Source organism: Leopardus geoffroyi, chromosome A2 (genome assembly GCF_018350155.1).
Source record: "Leopardus geoffroyi isolate Oge1 chromosome A2, O.geoffroyi_Oge1_pat1.0, whole genome shotgun sequence".
Taxonomy (NCBI): Eukaryota; Metazoa; Chordata; class Mammalia; order Carnivora; family Felidae; genus Leopardus; species Leopardus geoffroyi.
The window spans coordinates 134,648,188-134,667,247 of NC_059331.1; the positions used below are offsets into that span (position 1 = coordinate 134,648,188).

Consider the following 19,060-nt stretch of genomic DNA (forward strand, 5'->3'; position numbering starts at 1 on the left):
ATCCTGTCTTATTATTTTTAAAGCAGGTATGTAGAAGAAAATTCATAAACATGGTATTAAATATCACACAGTGTCTTAACATTTAACTGAAATCCTTATTAATTTCATTATCAAGGGATAGGTCTAGTCAATACCAATTAGCAGCTTTAAAATGTTTTACATATTAAAATACAGTATTCTATTTATCTTAGATTGTCTGGGGACCATCTAGTATATTAAAATATTTTGCAGAGTTTCTTAGTGATTTCACTTACAATTATGCCTGTTAGCAAATTTTCAAGAGTTTGATAAATATTTCCCATAAATCAAAACCATAACAGCATGGAAAGGCAGATGGCAGGAGACTAAAATAATGTAACAATTATTTTCATTAATAGGGAAATATTGGATCACTGTTTTCAGTATGGACTGTGTAGTGAGCAGTTGTCAGTTGTGAAGTCTCGGGGCTGTTAAGTATCCTTTCAGATGATTAACCCACATTCTGTATTTTCCAGTGCAGTCTATAGACAAAGGCAGAGTAAAAAGTACATTAAAGCATTTAATAAGTGTATGCATTCATTTAATATATACGAAGAAAACATTGGTACATTTTTTAAAGCGTGTGCACAAAGATTTATGTATGTATTAGAGTATACACCAATTTTCTTCATTTTCCTATAAAATAAGACACATACTTTGTTATTAAAAATGAAAAATAGCAATAATTACTAATTCTATGGTCTCATTACACTAGCAATGTTTTCTTGATCTAAGCAATGTTAGATTACAGTTATAGGAACGTTACTTTAGCTATTCATATATATAGAACACTATTAAAGTCAAAGATTTTTAACTGCATTGTTATTATTAAGATTAAATAGCTAAATTAGTTTTAGCCTTGTATGCCATAAGCAACTGCAATGCTGTTAGATAAGATCCTTGAATTTAGCTAGTTTTTAAACTTTAGTATATTAAAGATTAATATAACATGTAACTTTCTGATCGTATATAATTCTTTCAGCAAAATAATAATCTACCATTTCTTTTGCATATTTTCTCGTTTGTTTGTTACGTATAACCACCAGTTTTAAATAACACAGAGATAAAATTTATTTCTTTGGAAAAAATAAAGTTGACAATACAGAATTTTTGAAAAAAATGGTAGTGCAGGAATGGGGGAGGTAGCATTGCAAACACAAAAGTCTTTAGCTTTATTCTCGAAGCCTATTAAATAAATGTAGGAAAAACACATTTTACTGAGGGTTAAGAGAAACAATTTGGATATGTAGAAATACATACACAAATCCTTTCACAAGAAGAAGACAAAACATTCCCTTTTATGTATACAACAATGAATAGTAGCATTTCATGATTCAATTAGTTGAATCCAGTGGGAGGTTGTTTTTTTTTAATCAAAATAAGTATTTTCTGATAATCTCTTATACACTCAAATTCTCTATGCACTTCACAGAAAAAAAGGTAACACAAAAATTTTAAGATAACTATTTTTATCAGTTTTTTAATCATTTCCTTGTTTACAAATTAAATATTATACAAATGAAAAATATTGGTATATGCAAAGACTAATGATTATAGGAAGGTCATATGACACATTAGATCAGCAACACTCTAAATGTGTTTAGTATTTGTTAAGCACATTTAATGAAATCTCTGTATATGTAACTTACACTAACTCAAGTTGACATACTTATCAACATGCGGGCCACTGGAAGGGCAAATGATGTCATTCCATGTAGCGTATATGGGCTGTGTCATTATCAATACTGAAGCAAAATTCAATCCTTCAGGTGTTTTCAAGAAACCCAGATGGTTGATCTAGTGCTGATAACACAGCAAATGATTAATTGATTCCAGTTTTCATCTACATCTTAGATATTATAAGATCACTAAATATCAGCCTAGGGATATTGTAAAAACATTAAAACACTTATAGTTATGACATTTATTAATTTAAACATCAAAATTCCACAATATCAGAACCACAAAAAAGTATTTTCATGATACTTTGAAGTATAATAAAATTCAAATATGACTCAATCTAGCAAAACAAAGAAAAAATACATTCTTCTTAACGTTGAGAAATCTAACTTCTCCCCTGACATAAAGGTAAATGAGCATGCCAAATCAAGAAACTCATGCCTAATTTTTTTAAAGTAAGAGCTATTAAATATTTTATTTACAGTCATGTGAGTGGAAAAAAATGAGTTAAAAAAAACGAGGAAGGCTATTTCTCAATGTCCCTAGCTCATCTGGGTATTTATTATTTAGAGCTTTTGTACCCACAGAAAGAAGGCTGTAGTCACTGATATCATGTCCGTAAACTGAGAAAAGTTAGTCTGTATATATAAATTCTGCAGTTATGGGAAAGGACACTAATAAAGAAAAAAATATGAAGAGGTACTCATAGGAGGCACTTGTTATTTTAAGATAATTTGGAATTAGAAAGGCTGCTTAATGTGAATCCATGAAAAGATGATAGCCAATATTTTATAATAAGTAGAGACAAAAGATTGAATGAGACATTATCTTGAAAAGATAACAAAAAGTAATTAAAATAAAACTTTTATCTTATTTTAAACAAACTTTATTATAATTACAATTATGCATTGATTCTTTGAATGAACAAAGCTTGGTTAATTGTATATTAGAGTCCAGTGATAGCCGATGCTTTTTGTAACAAAATTGTCTGATAAACAATATACCTGTTTTACTGTAGTAAGTCTCATTTCTACAAAAATATTCTAGACATCCATCAGTTTCCCCAGGATCTCTCTTGATTCTTAGGTACTCAAATAATTTGCTTTTGATTTATGTATTTTTGATATTTATATGCTCATTTTAAAATGTTAACATCAGATGTTTACAATATCCAATAATCATAGAGAAACTGGCCTATGAATATATAACATGAGTATATAACAGGATGTATATAAACAACAGGGGAAGGGGTCTACTTTATAAGTAGGGGTCTTTATAAGAAGGGGTCTACTTCCTTTGTGAATAGTCTAGTGTTTGGTACACTTTCACTTTCCTAGGCAACCTTATCACTTTGGGGGTTGAGAGAGTGATATACAGATAACTAGGGCTCCCTCCTCCATCACTGTATATAACATTAACTACTCACTTAGCTCTTGGAAGATACATAGCTACAATTCTATCCATTAAAGTAACAGAACTGATAGAGGAATTCTTTACCTGGCATTCAATGAGACATTCAGGAGGTTCGTAAAACCTTCAGGTACATGCAAATTTTCGGCTGTATATACAACTCTGTATTTTTCTGGGGAGTCGATAACTTTCATTAGATTCTCAACACATTAAAAAGTTAAGAACTACTGACTAAAATTAATTTTTTAATCTATTTCAGTTAAGTGTGACAGAGCACCACTCTTTACTCAGTTTTTAAAAATCCATTACCTATTCTACAGTCCCCTGGTAGCTATTACAATCTGAAAGTAGCAGCAAATATTAGTCGTACCCTTTCCAGATCTCGTTTGTCCAGGCTCTACCACCTGTGGCAAGCTCTTCCATTAGCTAAGATTATGAGGAATGTGTTTCAGGGTTGCGCAGTAGTATTTTAACAAAATGGAAAATAATGACGGAGTAAGGACATCATGAATGCAAGTCTTCTCAGAATATGAAGAAATGAGAATACTGGATAAAATGAAAATAGAGATCAGCCTCTATCTGGAATGTGTTTTACATGGACTCAAAAATATATTCCTTCTCTATGATTTATATTGTAAGAGTAAACTATTGACCCAGATAATAAAGGGGGATTTTACCATAAAGTGAGAAGTATATTATGTTATCTTGAAAATTCTTGAGGAAGTGTATCTTATTGCTCTTTTCACATGGCATATTTCAGATGAATTTATCTATCTGGCTCCAATGACTATTCCCATACATTTAGAATTATTTTTCCATGTCAAACAATAAAAATCATTTTAATTCTCCAAACTCTGGACTAATGTTGTAAGCTAAGCCTGAGATAATTATTAGGCCATAAGAATTTAATATGTTCCCACTTTCATTAGCATTATGTCTCAAATTTCATGATGACATAGTTCCCTATATGTAATACCTAAAGCACCCTTTCAAAAATTTATCCCAAAGTTAATAGTCAAGAAAGATTATCTCCAAATTACTTTAGTAATGTACAGTAGCATTTTAATTTTTAGGCTTATCTCTTCCAGTAAAAAAAAAATTCAATTTATACCATATCATTTCATTCTAGTATTTAAGGTCTTGTACAACATGTTGCCAATATTATTTTCCAGGACTTTCAAGCTGGCATCTTCTAGGGTGGCCGGAACTTTCTAACGAATGTCCCATGAAGACACATCCTCAACTTATTCTCACTTTTACCATTTGGTTGATATTATTCTCTAATATGCCTTCCCCTTATCCAAATTTATGATTTTAAAATAAGTTACATTCTACCTTCCCATAGAGGTTTGTGATTCTCCAACCTTTATTCGTTTTCATTTTCTCTGACCTTCTATATTTACAGCTTATGCTGTACCATGTAGAGTTTAATTCGTGTGTCTTCTATCTTTTGCTGTTGTTTCTCATGCAGTCTTGTTACTCTCTGAGGAGTAAGACCATATCTTGCTCATGTGTCCTACATTTTCACAGGATGCATTGCAGTTTGAGTATCTCTCCATAAAATACTCATTGATCAGATGAGCAATCATAGAAGTCCAGCACTGAGCAACAGCCTTGGTAGGTCAACCCCAATCCCAAGTTCAAAAGAGAAAATTTTGAATAAAGCATTATAGTCACACAATTTTTAACAAATACTAACATAGCTAGCAAAGTCAGAGGGTGCTCTAAGTACTTATGGGAATGGAGATTTGTCCTCTAGTCAGAGCTCAACGTAATAACAAAGAGTATGTTTTACAAATGATTTTGTCAGTTGAAAAACTAATTTTCCATGTTGTCAGTTTGGAGCAAAACGGTATCACCTAATTAATTTACATGCATTTTTAGAGACAGCAATAAATTTTAGATAGCTGAGGAATTCTCCTAGTAGGGGTGTGTGTGTGTGTGTGTGTGTATTTTACTTACTGAAATTGATTATCCAACATCTCTTTTTGTTGAAAAAGAGAGGATTTGGACTGTGGTTTCTGATGCTGATTAGAAAATCACAAAAGTGAAGGAAAACAAAAAGGAAATATACTACCTACATTGTGTGCCTGTGTGTAAGTGTATGTTTGTGTGAACTGGTAAATTTTCAGTGCAGATTCTTAAGGAAAGTATTCAGTGTGTTCCTTCTTTGAACATAGAATGTCTCCATAAATATGCAAAGATATTCTTAGAATTACTATAATTGAACTGACTAAAGGAATTAGGGCCTAATTTTAGAAAGCAAAGTTTTTATATATTTTTGGTATTTTATTGCGGAAAATTCTAATATTCATTATAGATTCACTTTTCAATTAGAAGTGACAGATAACAGTGTCTTTTAACTATTTCCTCTATCAAATTTGAACTTTAACCAATACATCCCATTAGATAGTGGAGAAAGGCAATGAACTACCAAGTCTGTTGAGCTTGATACTTGAAAACTAAGGTAAGACTGGACTAGGAAGGAGTTAGAAGTGAATAAGAAAAGGTTTGTATATTTCAGTAGGTTTACTCCCTGCAGTGTGTTAGTTCCTATGGTACATCGCTCCATTGCTACTTTTAAAACATCAGTAGAGAGCTATTTCTTATGTTGTACCTCTTTCCAGGAAAACAAAATTTAAGCAGATTTGGACATCTTAGTCAAAGAGGAAAAATTCCTTTTTTGTTCTCAATAATCTTCAACACCATGTTTCTTCTTCCTGTGAATTCTTCTGTCGTTTATAATCAGTTTCTCTTGAACGGTATATTCCTTTTGGAAAAATTAAGCCAAAGCAATATATGAAACAGAACGTAATTGCATAGCACCTGAATAGAATTGCTTCCCAGTTGATGAATCGAGCCTGTCTGTTTTTTATAACTCATCGCCATCATCTGAGCTAAGACTACTTCTCCTACTGCTTTCTTTGGAAACTGCAGGGGAAGTGGCAGACAGCAGAGGATCTGTTCCAAATGGAGATACTGTGTCATCTAGTAGCATGTCATTCAATCTTTGTTCCTCTTTCAAAGAGGCACTAAATGATAAATCTGTGAAGTGTGACAAAGGATCAGAGAAGGCCATAGCTTGATCACAGAGCTCAGGGCTGGTCCCCTGAGACAGAGTCAGTTGTTGGCAATAGTCTACTGAATGCTGCTCAAGATGGGTCTGTTGTTTGGTGACATGAGCACCTAAATCAACTGTGCCAAGTGAAGCCAGGGCTGGCAGACCATGAGCACGAGCCTGTATTTCTAGTTCCTGCAATTTCAAATGAGAATAATTAAATAATGACTTTGAAGGTTGACTTGACTCTAGAAAACCAGAAAAGCATAAATAGAAACACAATACTAACAAGCATTCAAAATGAAGAGTAATACATACTATAATATTCTTTGCAAAGTAATGGAATCTAGTATATTTCTAGTACCTGAAAAATAACCCTGAGAAAACTATACAGATTAAAAAAAATTCTCCTCCCATTGCTGTCTAAGGAATACATAACATATAATGGCTCATAGTGGCTCAGATTACAATACAGCCATTTGGAGATAGTGGAAAATATTTCACTTATTCTTCCTGATTAATTTCTCACTATAAGACCATTTCATGGAAACACAGTAGTGCTTTACCTGGCAATAAGCATGCTCACATAAAAAATATTGGGAGTTATGAAAACCCATATTTTGATATTTTGTGTCACATGAACAGATGAGGAGTGACTTAATATATACTGGCACAATATGCCTTGGGGCAATGAAATCCATAGCAATGTTACTAAAGAAATAAAAGGGAGAGAGAAGAATTTAGTCCTTAGTGTCCAATTTTATCTAGAGATACAAATGTTTTACTTATTATTTTTCAGCTGGGATAGTACTGTGTTTATAAAATTTGTTCTATTTTCTGCATTTTGCAATTAGCTGTTGTCATTCACTTATTTCCAAAGCCACCTTGATCCTGGACTTCTAATCAAAATCTAATTGAAACAACCCAATTCATGAGCTTCTAAAAGGCAATAAAATTATCCTTCAGAAGGAAAAATAATTGTTCATAAGAAAAAAATAAATGAGGCAATGAATAAAACCGATGATGGATAAGTCATATATAAGCTATGTGGTTCATGGCAACATTTTTATAAAAACCTGAATTCGGAGTAGAAGCCGCCTGTTAGCCTGCTCTAATTTCTTCTGTCTGTGTTCTAATTCTCGAGCTCTCTGTTGTTCTTTTTGTAGCCACTTGATGTACTCCACTGATGCTTTCAGAATGGTTCCTTTGTTCCAGCGCGTATCACTACAGAACGGAGAGATAACCTTTTCACAATTGTGCATGTCAGCAGAATTCATAAGAACTTACAAAATCTTTTACATTAATATGAAATAATGATTTACATGACTATTATTCACTCTTAGATATTATTGCTTCTGAATAGAAATTTTAATAGAATAGTTAAGAAGCCCTTATATAGTAAAATTAATCCCAGAATGAAAATAAGTGTCAAAAGAAAGTAATAAAGTGACTTTTTGTGGGAGAGCTAAATGCAATATCATGATTCTACCATTACAGTTTTTATATTTTTAGTGAAAATTGCTTTTATTATTAACTCCGAGATTAAAATCTATGTGCGGTATTTCTGCATTAATGAACTAGGAAATGTACATTACTGAGGACTTAAGCCTAAATTTTTTAAGATCATTTCAAATGTACCAATCTTTTAACCTACTTTCTAATAAGGTTGCTTTTATGCTTCTAAGAAAAAAAAAAAAAAAGGTTTCTTCTGAATAGTGATCCTGAGTGATTGTGAAACAAATCAGAGTTTGGCAACATCACTTTAAGCAATAGAGCAAAACTTTCTAGAATCGTTGGGCAAATTTTTCTGCACAAAAGCCATCAATACTTTTTTACAAAACCGGATGACTATTTTTAAATAAGTTTAAGATAAATAAATACAGTTAAATACAACCAGATAACCTTTCAGGTTATAGCATAGAAAAAATATTTTATTAAAACTTATTTTTAAGACAGGAGAAATGATAAATCTGAAATCACAAAATAGGCTACCGATTTTAACATCTGAAAAAATACATCGAAGAATTTGATCCTATATGAGAATTAAGAATACATGTGGAGAATGAGGCCAAGCTAATCGCTAAAAGTTCACCAGAGCTGTTGTAAACCTTGATGCATTTTTAGTTTAGAGTCATGAGATTATTTTTAATACAACATACAGTGAGCATATAGGAAAATTTTAAGATGATATTATACTGCATGTACTTTTGGTTTCTATGATCTATATGAGACATATTGAAATTAATATGTATTCATTAAGTAATCGGAAGTGGGAAGATATAGTTTATGAAAAATCTGACTTGTACATGCCTCCTTGCATGTTCAGGTTAGATGATAATTCCATTAGCCATAACAAATTAAAGGAAGATGCATTTTTCTACCGGCAGGTGAAAATGCTTACTAGGGCCTGGTTAAGCTATCTTCTGTTAGAAGGCACCAACCCATTACCAGAGTCTGTCTAAAGCGTGCAAATGCTTTGCCAGTTGTCTAAGAGCTGCTGGTCTCATCCACTCACAGTGACTTAGCAGGTGATGGGAAGGTTATGCAGAAAGAGGCTACTTTTGTCATTAAACTAAAAAAGTACCTGTAACTCAAAAAGGTATTGGATTCCTGAATTAAAACTCCAAGCATCAGCAGAAGGCTTATGGTACTAACTTTGTTTCATTTCTTCTCATTGGAGGAAAAACTTGAAGAACAGAAGAAATAACAGGAAAAGGATACCTCTGGTCAACTTTGAAGTTTAAGGTGATGTTTATTTAGGTCTAAAGTAAACCTTCGAAATGCTTGTAGAAGTCACACAATGGGTCTTCCAACAATTTCTACCTGATACCATTTGCATTATTTTTTTTAAAGTTCACTCTATTTTAAAACCATTTTAATGTATGAGGTTTCTTTTAAAAATGTTTTTGGGGTGCCTGGGTGGCTCAGTTGGTTGAGCATCTGACTTTGGCTCAAATCATGATCTCGTGGTTCGTGGGTTCAAGCCCTGCATTGGGCTCTGTGCTGGCAGCTCGGAGCTTGGAGCCTGCTTAGGATTCTGTGTCTCCCTCTCTCTCTGCCCTCCCGCACTGGTGCTCTGTCTCTCTGTCTCTCTCAAAAATAAATAAACATTAAAAAATATGTTTGTTTTCCAAATTTATTAAGGAGATGTTTTTCTCTCAAGATAATTTCAAGCCGCTAGGCATTAAAAACATTGATTATGACAGCAATGTTAATACACATAAAGGCATGCCTAAGGAATAAATGTAGATACTGGCTTTTCATTTTCTACAAAATGATTCTCCTTGAAGAAGTTAAAACTTTTAGGAGTTAAAAACTATGCATTCTAATGCACACATTAGATTAGGAATGTGGCCAGGGTAAACTATGGAGAATACAGTCTGTTGTCATCTTAGGAGAGCATATCCACCTAAAAGCACTAAAAAATAAAGAAGAAAGAAAGAAGACACCATAACAAGTTTGATATTTTTTTCCTTCAATCAACGTTTTACACTTCTAATTTAGAAAGTCTTCCTAAGTCTCATTTACTGCTTCAACCACCATTCTTATACAAAAGCAGGAGCAAGTTCTGACAACAGAGGAAAAAAACCAGATCAATTTAGTTAAAAAACTGTCATCCAGTTTATAAATAACAAAGCAGAAAAACAAGAGTAATTTGCTAGCACCAATAGAATAATTCATGCTCTGACAGTATATTTTATCTCCACTAATATGAGTTTTTATAAATGATTATATAAGGCATATATGAGGTGGACCACTACCACACATCTGTGGTAACTCTTACTTTTCATGTTTGTTAGTTTCATTTGGTTTTCATTTCTTTTCCAATCAATGATCAAGAGATTGTCGTTCCTTGGTTGTTTTCTCATTTAACTTTTTCAGCATATAACTTTTTTCAACTATAGCTGTTCACTATATTATTTTCCCTTCTGACCTTACCCTTCTGACCTAGCAATGAAATACAAATTTCCAAATGTTTTTTATACATAAAAATGGCAACTTCATAGAATTCAAAATGTCTCTAGATGTTGGCTTTGATTCCCTAAGCCAACCACTAAGTTTATTCTAATCATGAGCTGGAAAGGTCCTCAGAGGTCAACCACTTCATGGTTTCTGCTATTTGCCCAAGAGCACGTGGTGTTTAGAAGATGAGACCCAGTTTTCCTCACCTAATTCAATGCTCTTTTTGAAAATCTGTGGATTTCACACTTTCTCAAATGTGTCTGCCATAAGAACTATGTTTTCTACCATGAACCAGTGTATTCTCAGTGCATAAATCTGCAAAAAAATGTTTCACCACATATTACTATTCCCTTTAGGTGTAATATGTAATACTCTAATATTACCAATACTATTCTTCCTTCTTTTCTTAAAAATGCTGAATCTTTCTCATGTGATTGATTTTGTGATCCATTAATAGGTTATAGCACACACCTGAAAAATCCCATATTAGATAATTGTGTAATCTGATATATTTCTTGTTTTTAAAAATTCTTATGAATTTCATTTTTTAAGTTTATTTATTTTTTTTGAGGGAGAGAAAGAGCATGGGCTGGGGAGGGGCAGACAAAGAGGGAGAGAAAGAATCCCAAGCAGGCTCCATGCTGTCAGCATGAGTCTGACTCTGGGTTCAAGAATCGTGAGATTGAGACCTGAGCTGAAATTAAGAGTCAGATGCTCAACCGACTGAGCTACCCAAACACCCCTAAAAATTCTTATGAATTGTAATGGTTACAAACAAATGGTTTGAAATGGTACAACAAATTAGTATGAAACGTATTAAACTCAAACTGAAATCTTGTTTTATTTTTTTTGATCCACTTCTTGTTAATTTCAGAATTGTCACAACATAGTAATAACATTTCTTCAAAATGAAACTTGCCTCCTCTATTTTATCCCCAAACTCTATCTCCACTAATTAATTTTCTATAACTTGTTAGATTATCCATAGTAGTGTCTGAAAATTCAACAAATGAATCCAAAATAGTTTCATAGAACAAGTGACTACTCCTTAGGCCCATAGATCCAAGTTTTAAAGAGGCTATGTTCTGGATTCAACCATGGGACTCATGTTGGCGGACCCTAAAAAGAAGAACTAGGGTATTAGGCGAGGCCACCAAAAGCCAAGGGATAAGATGCATTGAAACAGAAATGGTATCGGATGTCTGGAATGACAGAGCTAACAGTTAAGCATCTCTTCTTTCTATGCTATGTGTGCAGAGCCACATATAGATATCATTACCATCTGATCAATTAATGTGTTTTCAATTAGACCCAAAATAAATATCATTTCCATACATATAACATAATACAATTAAAACAAATAATCATACCTCTTTCTGAGATCCATAAAGAAGAGAAAAACACTTAAGAAGGCTTACAATAAACTTTTCCCAATGATAATCTCTTTCAGATATGGTTCTATGGTAAATTGATCTTCTATATTCTAGATCATGGGTAGACAAACTACAACCTACAGTCTATTTTTGTCAATAAAGTTTCAGTGGGAACAGCCATGTTCATTCATATACATATTGTCTATGTATGCTTTCATGCTACAATAACAGAGTTAGAAAGTTACCACAGACTATATGGTCCACAAAGCTAGAAATATTTATTTCTAGGCTAGAAATATCAGGCCCTTTACAGGAAAAGCTTGCCTTTTTGGTTCTAGACAGTGAATTAGAAGTAGAAAGAAGCCTTTTTTGACCAAAGTTTCTATAAATATATAGAATAATAATCCCTCACACAAGATTTATAATGTGTATGATATTCTCATATATATTATTTGGTTTTATGTTTATAAAAACCCAATCATATAATCGGCGCCTTACAGGCATGGTGATATCTAAAGATGGTCAGTTAGGGTTCCAAATCCAGTCTTAAAGTCTCATGTGCTTTCTGCATATAACTATTCCCTGGCACTGTGGGTTAGCTCCACCAGTTACAAGAGAACCTTTCTTAATTGACTTTTATCCAATCATTTTCAAGATTAATTAATGTTCTCCATTTCCTTTGTGACATTCACTGACTGTTGTTAGGACAAAGTAGGTAATAGAGGGCAATAGGCCACCTTCTGATATGTCCAAGTATTTCTGTATCATTGTGGTGCTGTGTACTTACTGATAAGTTATTAAATTAATGCCTATTGTATTTATTATGATGATAATATAATTAAATTATATGTACAATAGCTAATGAAATATGAATGCTGATAAAAGAAGACATTTTTTAAAATAGTTATTGTTTTAGGAAGATTATATTAAAAGCCTTAGAAAAACTCAATTAAAATGTCAGTAAACTTTGCTTGCTTAAAAATATGCTGTCACAAAAAGCATAAGCATTTTTAAAAGTCCATCTGTACTTAGGTTGTGTACGTGTTTGTTTTATTTTAAAGAAATTAAAATAGACTATACATTTTAGTGCAGTTTATGTAAGAAAGAAAAGCTACAGCACATATTCAAACAAAAAAGCTTGGCCTTGGATTAAATCTTTGATGAATAAATGTGCATTTATATGTTACGTGTTAAAAAAAAATAAGACCTATCAGGAAAATGGGTATTCTCTTCTACTAATAGAAAGAGTTGCATGCTTAGGGACTTTAAAAGATTTGAAGAGTTACCAGTAGGGTCTACACTGTGACCAGGCTCTTCAGATTCTCCATCCAGAGCCTTTCTGTCATTCCACATGATGCCTTCTCTATCTAATATGCCCGTAAGGATAAATATTACACTTCTTTCTATTACAAATTATTGAATTGTCTAAATGAATTGGCACACTTGGATTCAGGGAAAGAGTGTTTACAAATTTCACTAATACTACCATATTGAACATCATTGTTTCTGAATAATTGATGATCTCCAGTATCAGGAGAGAGCAGTTCTCGGTTTGAATGAAACATTTTCAAGTTATTATTAATGTAATACAACATATTTCTATATTTTAGAGAAACGTTTAACATTCTAACTTGATGCTTTGATTAATTAGGTAGTTCCTGCAACCTCAAATGTCTTGTTTATTAACTTTGAGTGTGGACGACACCAAAACGTGGATTAAAATTTAATTACAATAACCAGTTATTGGTTGGCATCAATCAGCATGTTTTTACAATTCTTTTTTTTTTTACTTGCCTGCCTCCAGAACGTTCAGACCACTGAAAACCCAACAATTCAATGTCCATGTGCATATAAATTTTACGCTGGAAGGATTGCTATAACCATAAATCGAGTATACCAGTGTCGTAAACAACATTTGATACTGCCACTAAATTTGCCAATATTGATGTCATATAGAAAGACCTGCTATGAACTGAGAAGAAATAATTTCACTATTTCCTACGTCTCAGAAGGACAAATGTTAGTAACAACCTTGATGTCTAATAACCATCAGTCTCGAATAGATACTTAACAAGAAGACCAGCAGTAGTCTTACTTTTACCATAAGCTGCTTAGTTTCCTAGTAATTGGTTCTCCCGTCCCCCTGCTCCCTCCGATCCATTTTGGGGGGGGGCGGCGGTTATTCAAACCATAACATTATTATAGAAATTACTGTCGAACTCACGGATCATTAGACTTTGGAATAAGAGTGCCAAGCTCCTTGATTCGGTAATTAATGTTATACCTTCTTCTTCTTTCAACTATTAAAAAAGAAATATCATTGATTATTCTCATTAAAGCACAATTCACTTTTGGTCAGCTGTAAACTTTCTTAATAATCTTGAAAAAACATTTAGCAAAATAATTTCCATATAGTCAAAAGAGTATTCAAAAATAAAATAAAAATTCAAATATATTTAATTCTAAAAATAAAGATAACAATATTAGAATTGTGATTCTATTGTTGACTATGTTTTCAAAACATTTTCTCTCAAAAACAATTTTTTTCACTTTTTTGAAAAGCTGTAATACTTATCCATATTGAAAAATATATTTGCATTTATATATATATATATATATATATATATATATATATATATATATCGTATTGGATCATCACTTCACATACGGATTAGCCCATTAGGATCATAATCTTTTGAGGTCTACATCATGCCTACTCTTCTCATACAATACCTGAAGGCCTGACACAAAGTTTAGCACATGGTAGGCGTGTGTGCCCAACTAGACTGTAACTTCCTTGAAGGCAGGGGCAATTTACTCCTCATTTTTCTGTCTTCAGAGGGCTTGGCATATAGGAGGTGCTAAACAAATGTTGATAAGACTGTAAATATATTTTTCTAACCTAAAAATTTTCAATAATATATAGAATAGTGGTTTTCAGACTTTGGCAGGCATGAGACATATGTGGAAGGATTGTTAAAATGGATTTATATCCCAAACCTATTAGTAGGTCTGGGTTGGGGCCCAAGGATTTCCATTTCTAACAAACTCCCAGGTGATGTTGATGCTATTTGTTTAGGGCCTACATTTTGAGAACTACTGGTATAAATTCTTATTCAGAGACTGTTTTCTCTGTTTGCATTTCCATGAATTCATTACTTTTGGAATTGTATGCATCTAATAAATGTTCAATAAATGTCAGATATACAAATAAGTAGAGCGTTTCCTATATTGACCCCTATCAAAAGCAGTTTCACAGAGTATAGTGTAGTCTTATAGTCTACTCTATATTCCTAGAATCAAGAACTACAACATATACTTCTATATAATATTTTCTTCTAAAAGTAACATTTTAAAAGTTTTCCAGGAAATGAAGGAAGAAGAAGGTCATGAAGAAGAAGAAAATTATATATCAAAAATATTTGAAAATACTTTATACATGCTAAAAATTAAGATCTGCTACCAGAAACAAGGAAAGTCATGAAAGAATAACAATTGTCTGTACAAAGCAATTCACCATGAATGGATTTGACCTTCAGTAATAATATATTGGGATTACTCTAAAATTAGAATATAATTGATTCTTGAGAGAGTTTGTTTTCCCTCTTTGCTGATCCTGTTTTCCCTATGCATGTGATTCAAAAAACAATGATACCACATTAAAAAACAAGAAAAGAAAATAAACAAAGGTACAGCTGATAGAAATACATACATATTTCACAGTAAGAATTATTAATAATTCTATGTTCACACATACTCACTTCTATATTATAAAACAGACTGTTAAATATAAGATGAAGAATAGCTATGAAGGATGTTCACAGTTTTACCTCAAAATAGGGAACTGGTTTAGTTTTAGAATATTTCTCCCAAATCTATTATTTAAATGCACCTTATGTAAAATATCAGAAGTTCCTCCTCTACTCTTCTTAGATTGTGCTTGATAAATTTTTAATGGCTAATTATAATGAGAACTTTGGTTCCTCAATGTTTTCATACCCAGTAGTAGTTATTTGTAAAGCAGTCAAGTTTTAAGAAATTACCAAGTTACTCTATGCCATGTGTGGTTTCACTCTTCACAGTTTTGATATATTCATTCATTCCTGTCCTTAGGTCAGGGTGAGAGAGGCCCCTATCCTGGACCCATACTCACCACATCCTTCCCCAGTGAGCAAGTCAGCCACAGAGTCAAACTACATTGGGTAACTTGCTCCAGGAATATCCTCCCAATGCCCTGAGCCCACTTCCAGAGCCTGTGCAGGCCACTTCTTAGTCCACCCTTCTGAGTGAGGACCATGACACCAGTGTGCTCACCTCTAGGCTCAAGATGTGGACAAGGAGAAGTTATTTAAACAGGTGGGTGTGGAGCTAAAATGTAGAAAATGAGTGTTCATGTTCATGTCTGAGGCCACTGGCAGCACAGAATGGAACAAGGAGTAGGGAGAGAAGTGAGATGGGCTGATGGCTGAAGGCTGGCTTGGCCTCATCCTGACATCTTCCCTCAGAGCTCTGATGATCTGAGAATTCACACCTGGACTTCCAGTCTTTAGAAAGAACAGAGCATATTTTAATTGAGCTTGACCTACAACTTTTACAATTTAGATTTCTGCTAAGTGTGTTTTCATTTGTCCTCTTGACATGATCCTCACAAATTTAGGGATTGTTCTAGATTCATCATATTCAAAATATGATATTAAAATTTTTTAACATTGATATCTCCAAAAAGCAACATATCCTGGTAAGGGAATCCAGATTAGAAAACACTTGACAATGGACATACCACATGCCTATCATACTTTATGTTATTTAAACTGCAGATGTAGAGAAGAGAAGCAAAGAACAGGAGAGCAATAATGAGTTAACAGGTTTAAAACTGAGAGAGAAGCCCATAGTTCCTTGCTGCATGAATCCCTTCTATCAACAACTAGCCACCCCTACTCATGTTCTACTTGTCTCATAATATGGACCAAAGCTTATCTGCTCTACCACTAAGGGCTATCAGAATCAGGTCATTCCACAACGACCCTGAGGACAGTTAGAACCACTTGTCAGCTCTCCCCTCACAATCTCATAGTCAGAAGACTCTGATCGCTCTGTGATGCAGGCAGTGCAATATGATGCAGGGTTCACAGGTACATGTAGAATCAATTTCAGCTAACCACATGTAAGAACATTCGTGGTTTGTTTTAGAGCTTTAATGTTTTTATTTATTTTTATTCTTATTCTCTTGTCATTTTTTTATTTGGCTTCCAAAACAGAAAGGCTTCACACTCAATTAGTCAAGCTCACTTGACACAGTTAGGTACTTAAGACACGACCAAACACTATCAAGCTCAACATTGCTGCTAAACTACTTCCCTTGCTTATATTTCTCCATCTCATGTGACCCCTTATCAGAGTCAAACTGACCCCCAGGAAGGCATCAGAGACATTTTTTGCAGAGGTAGAATTCAGCAGTACAACATAAGCAATACCTTTCAGATAACTTACCATTAGGAAGGGAGGAGCAGATTGACACAGAAAGATGAGAACATGGAGTTGTTTCTTGATTTTTAAGTGATGTACATTTTGTTAAAGCCACTTTTATCTCCTTCAGTCAATGAGTCACACTAGAGTTCAAATGTAACTAAATGCACTAGTCTCTGTCACACCCAGCCTGCTTGACAGACAGAGTGATCAAGGAGACATTTGAGATGTTTCACTTTGTAAAATATGTAGCTTTTCCTAGAGTTCACATCATTTAAATTTCCTAAAATAGCTCAACCAGTGAGAATATACTATTAATTTTGGTTATGTGATCTCAAAATACTTATGGAGTGACAATAAAAGACCACATATTTTAATCTCTATGCATTTCCTCCTTTATTATTATTATTATTATTATTAATTTTAGAAAAAAGGAAAATATACTCACTGAGATTGTGGTTGTCCTTTTTTTGTCTCTCTTTTGCCAAAGCTCGTGTATCTGTTTCTGATCAAAAAGAAGATAATTCAGAGAGTACTTAGTTATACTTTACAACCTCTCTAGTCAACATAATTCAGAAATAGTAGGTGAAAATACTATATTACCTACTCCAAGTGCCATAATAATATTTTTATGCAAATATTTAGAAATTTGGAGCAAGTACTCTTGAAGTAAGAGGTAATAGTGAGCGTTTTAAACTTTGAGTAGTAAAACCTAGATCTATATTCCGGCCTTCCATTTCATAGATATGAAATCTATTACCTAAATTCTCTGTGTCTCAACTCCTCATCTGCAAAATTGGTATAAATTAATACCTATTTGAGTATCATTGTCATGATGAAAAGAGGTACAGTGCATAGCAAATGTTAAACTGCTCAATCATTATTATTATTTTAAGAATTTTAAGATTATTCAAAGTTATCCCAACCTAAATTTTTACAAGCTACATTTTTCATAAATAATTATGATTTCTATATCCCTGGAGCTAGAACTAGCTATACTTCTCAGATATTCCTATCAAATAACTCCACACTTCCAAGAAATGATACTTTATGTGCTACATGGTTTTAAGCATTTGTGATAGTCTCCAACATGGCCTACAATGATTCTCATGACATTCACACCTTTAGTAGTTCCTTTGCACATTGAACAGGGATGACCTGTGACACCAGCAGAATATTGTGGAAAAGACCAGTGTGGACCAAGACTAGGTCATAAAAGGTATGTCCAGCTTCTGCTTTCGTGTGTCTTGGATCACTAGTTGGACTAACTGGCAAGACACATGAGTGAACTGTCTTAGGAACACATCCTCTAGTCCACCTAGTGTCACATGTCTGTACCTCTGGATGACATCTTGACTGCAACCTTATGAAAGACTGAAGGAGAACAAATTTTCTTTTTTTCTTTTTTAATGTTTTTAATGCTTATTTTTGAGAGAGTGCAAGCAGGAGAAGGGGCAGAAAGAGAGACAGAGACACAGAATCTGAAGCAGGCACCAGGCTCTGAGCTGTCAGCATAGAGCCCGATGCAGGGCTGGAACTCCCAAACCACAAGATCATGACTTGAGCTGAAGTCAGATGCTTAAACGACTGAGCCACCAAGGTGCTCCGAAAACCAATCTTCTAAGTCACCTCTGGATTTCTGACCCATAGAGATTATATGAATAATAAATGTTTATTAGTTCAATCTGTTAAATTTTGGGATAATTTGTTATATAGCATAAATAATTAATGCAGTGTTTCTTGCATTACTCTAGTTTTTAAAACAGGTAACATAAGAATATGATTATTTAAATTAATTTATTTAAAACTATATTAATTCATTTTAATCTAAATAATTTGTATGCATAGAAATTTTTGAGATATTGGCTAGACCCCAAGAATAGACATATTACACTTACTAAATTTGTTAATATTAACTCTGAAAAACTTATTAAAGATCAATGTTTGGGCTCCAAACTAAAAACTTATTACAGAAATTTCAACTTACTTTTTATTTTATTTTTATGGAGGAACTAACACTGGACATTGTTAAGTCAGGAAATTCTTATTTTGATGCACATCTGCTTCAAATCAGCTGTATGACTGTGAAAAT

General features: G+C 33.2%; 1 protein-coding gene across 5 annotated transcripts in view; it reads right to left on the bottom strand.

Annotated features, from left to right (window-relative positions):
• Window positions 1-542: 542 nt before the first annotated feature.
• The window catches only part of TFEC (transcription factor EC), a 146,456-nt gene continuing 127,938 nt past the window's right edge, over window positions 543-19,060 (bottom strand). For 4 of the 5 annotated variants that reach the window (XM_045495381.1, XM_045495379.1, XM_045495383.1 and 1 more), the window contains 4 exons: window positions 17,417-17,473; window positions 13,727-13,802; window positions 7,243-7,390; window positions 543-6,361 (listed from right to left, as the gene is read on the bottom strand). In XM_045495381.1, the coding sequence (XP_045351337.1) occupies window positions 5,981-6,361; window positions 7,243-7,390; window positions 13,727-13,802; window positions 17,417-17,473 (662 nt within the window). In that variant the 3' untranslated portion in view covers window positions 543-5,980. The remainder of the gene's footprint in view (window positions 6,362-7,242; window positions 7,391-13,726; window positions 13,803-17,416; window positions 17,474-19,060) is intronic. The other variant, XM_045495380.1, reaches the window with a different exon arrangement.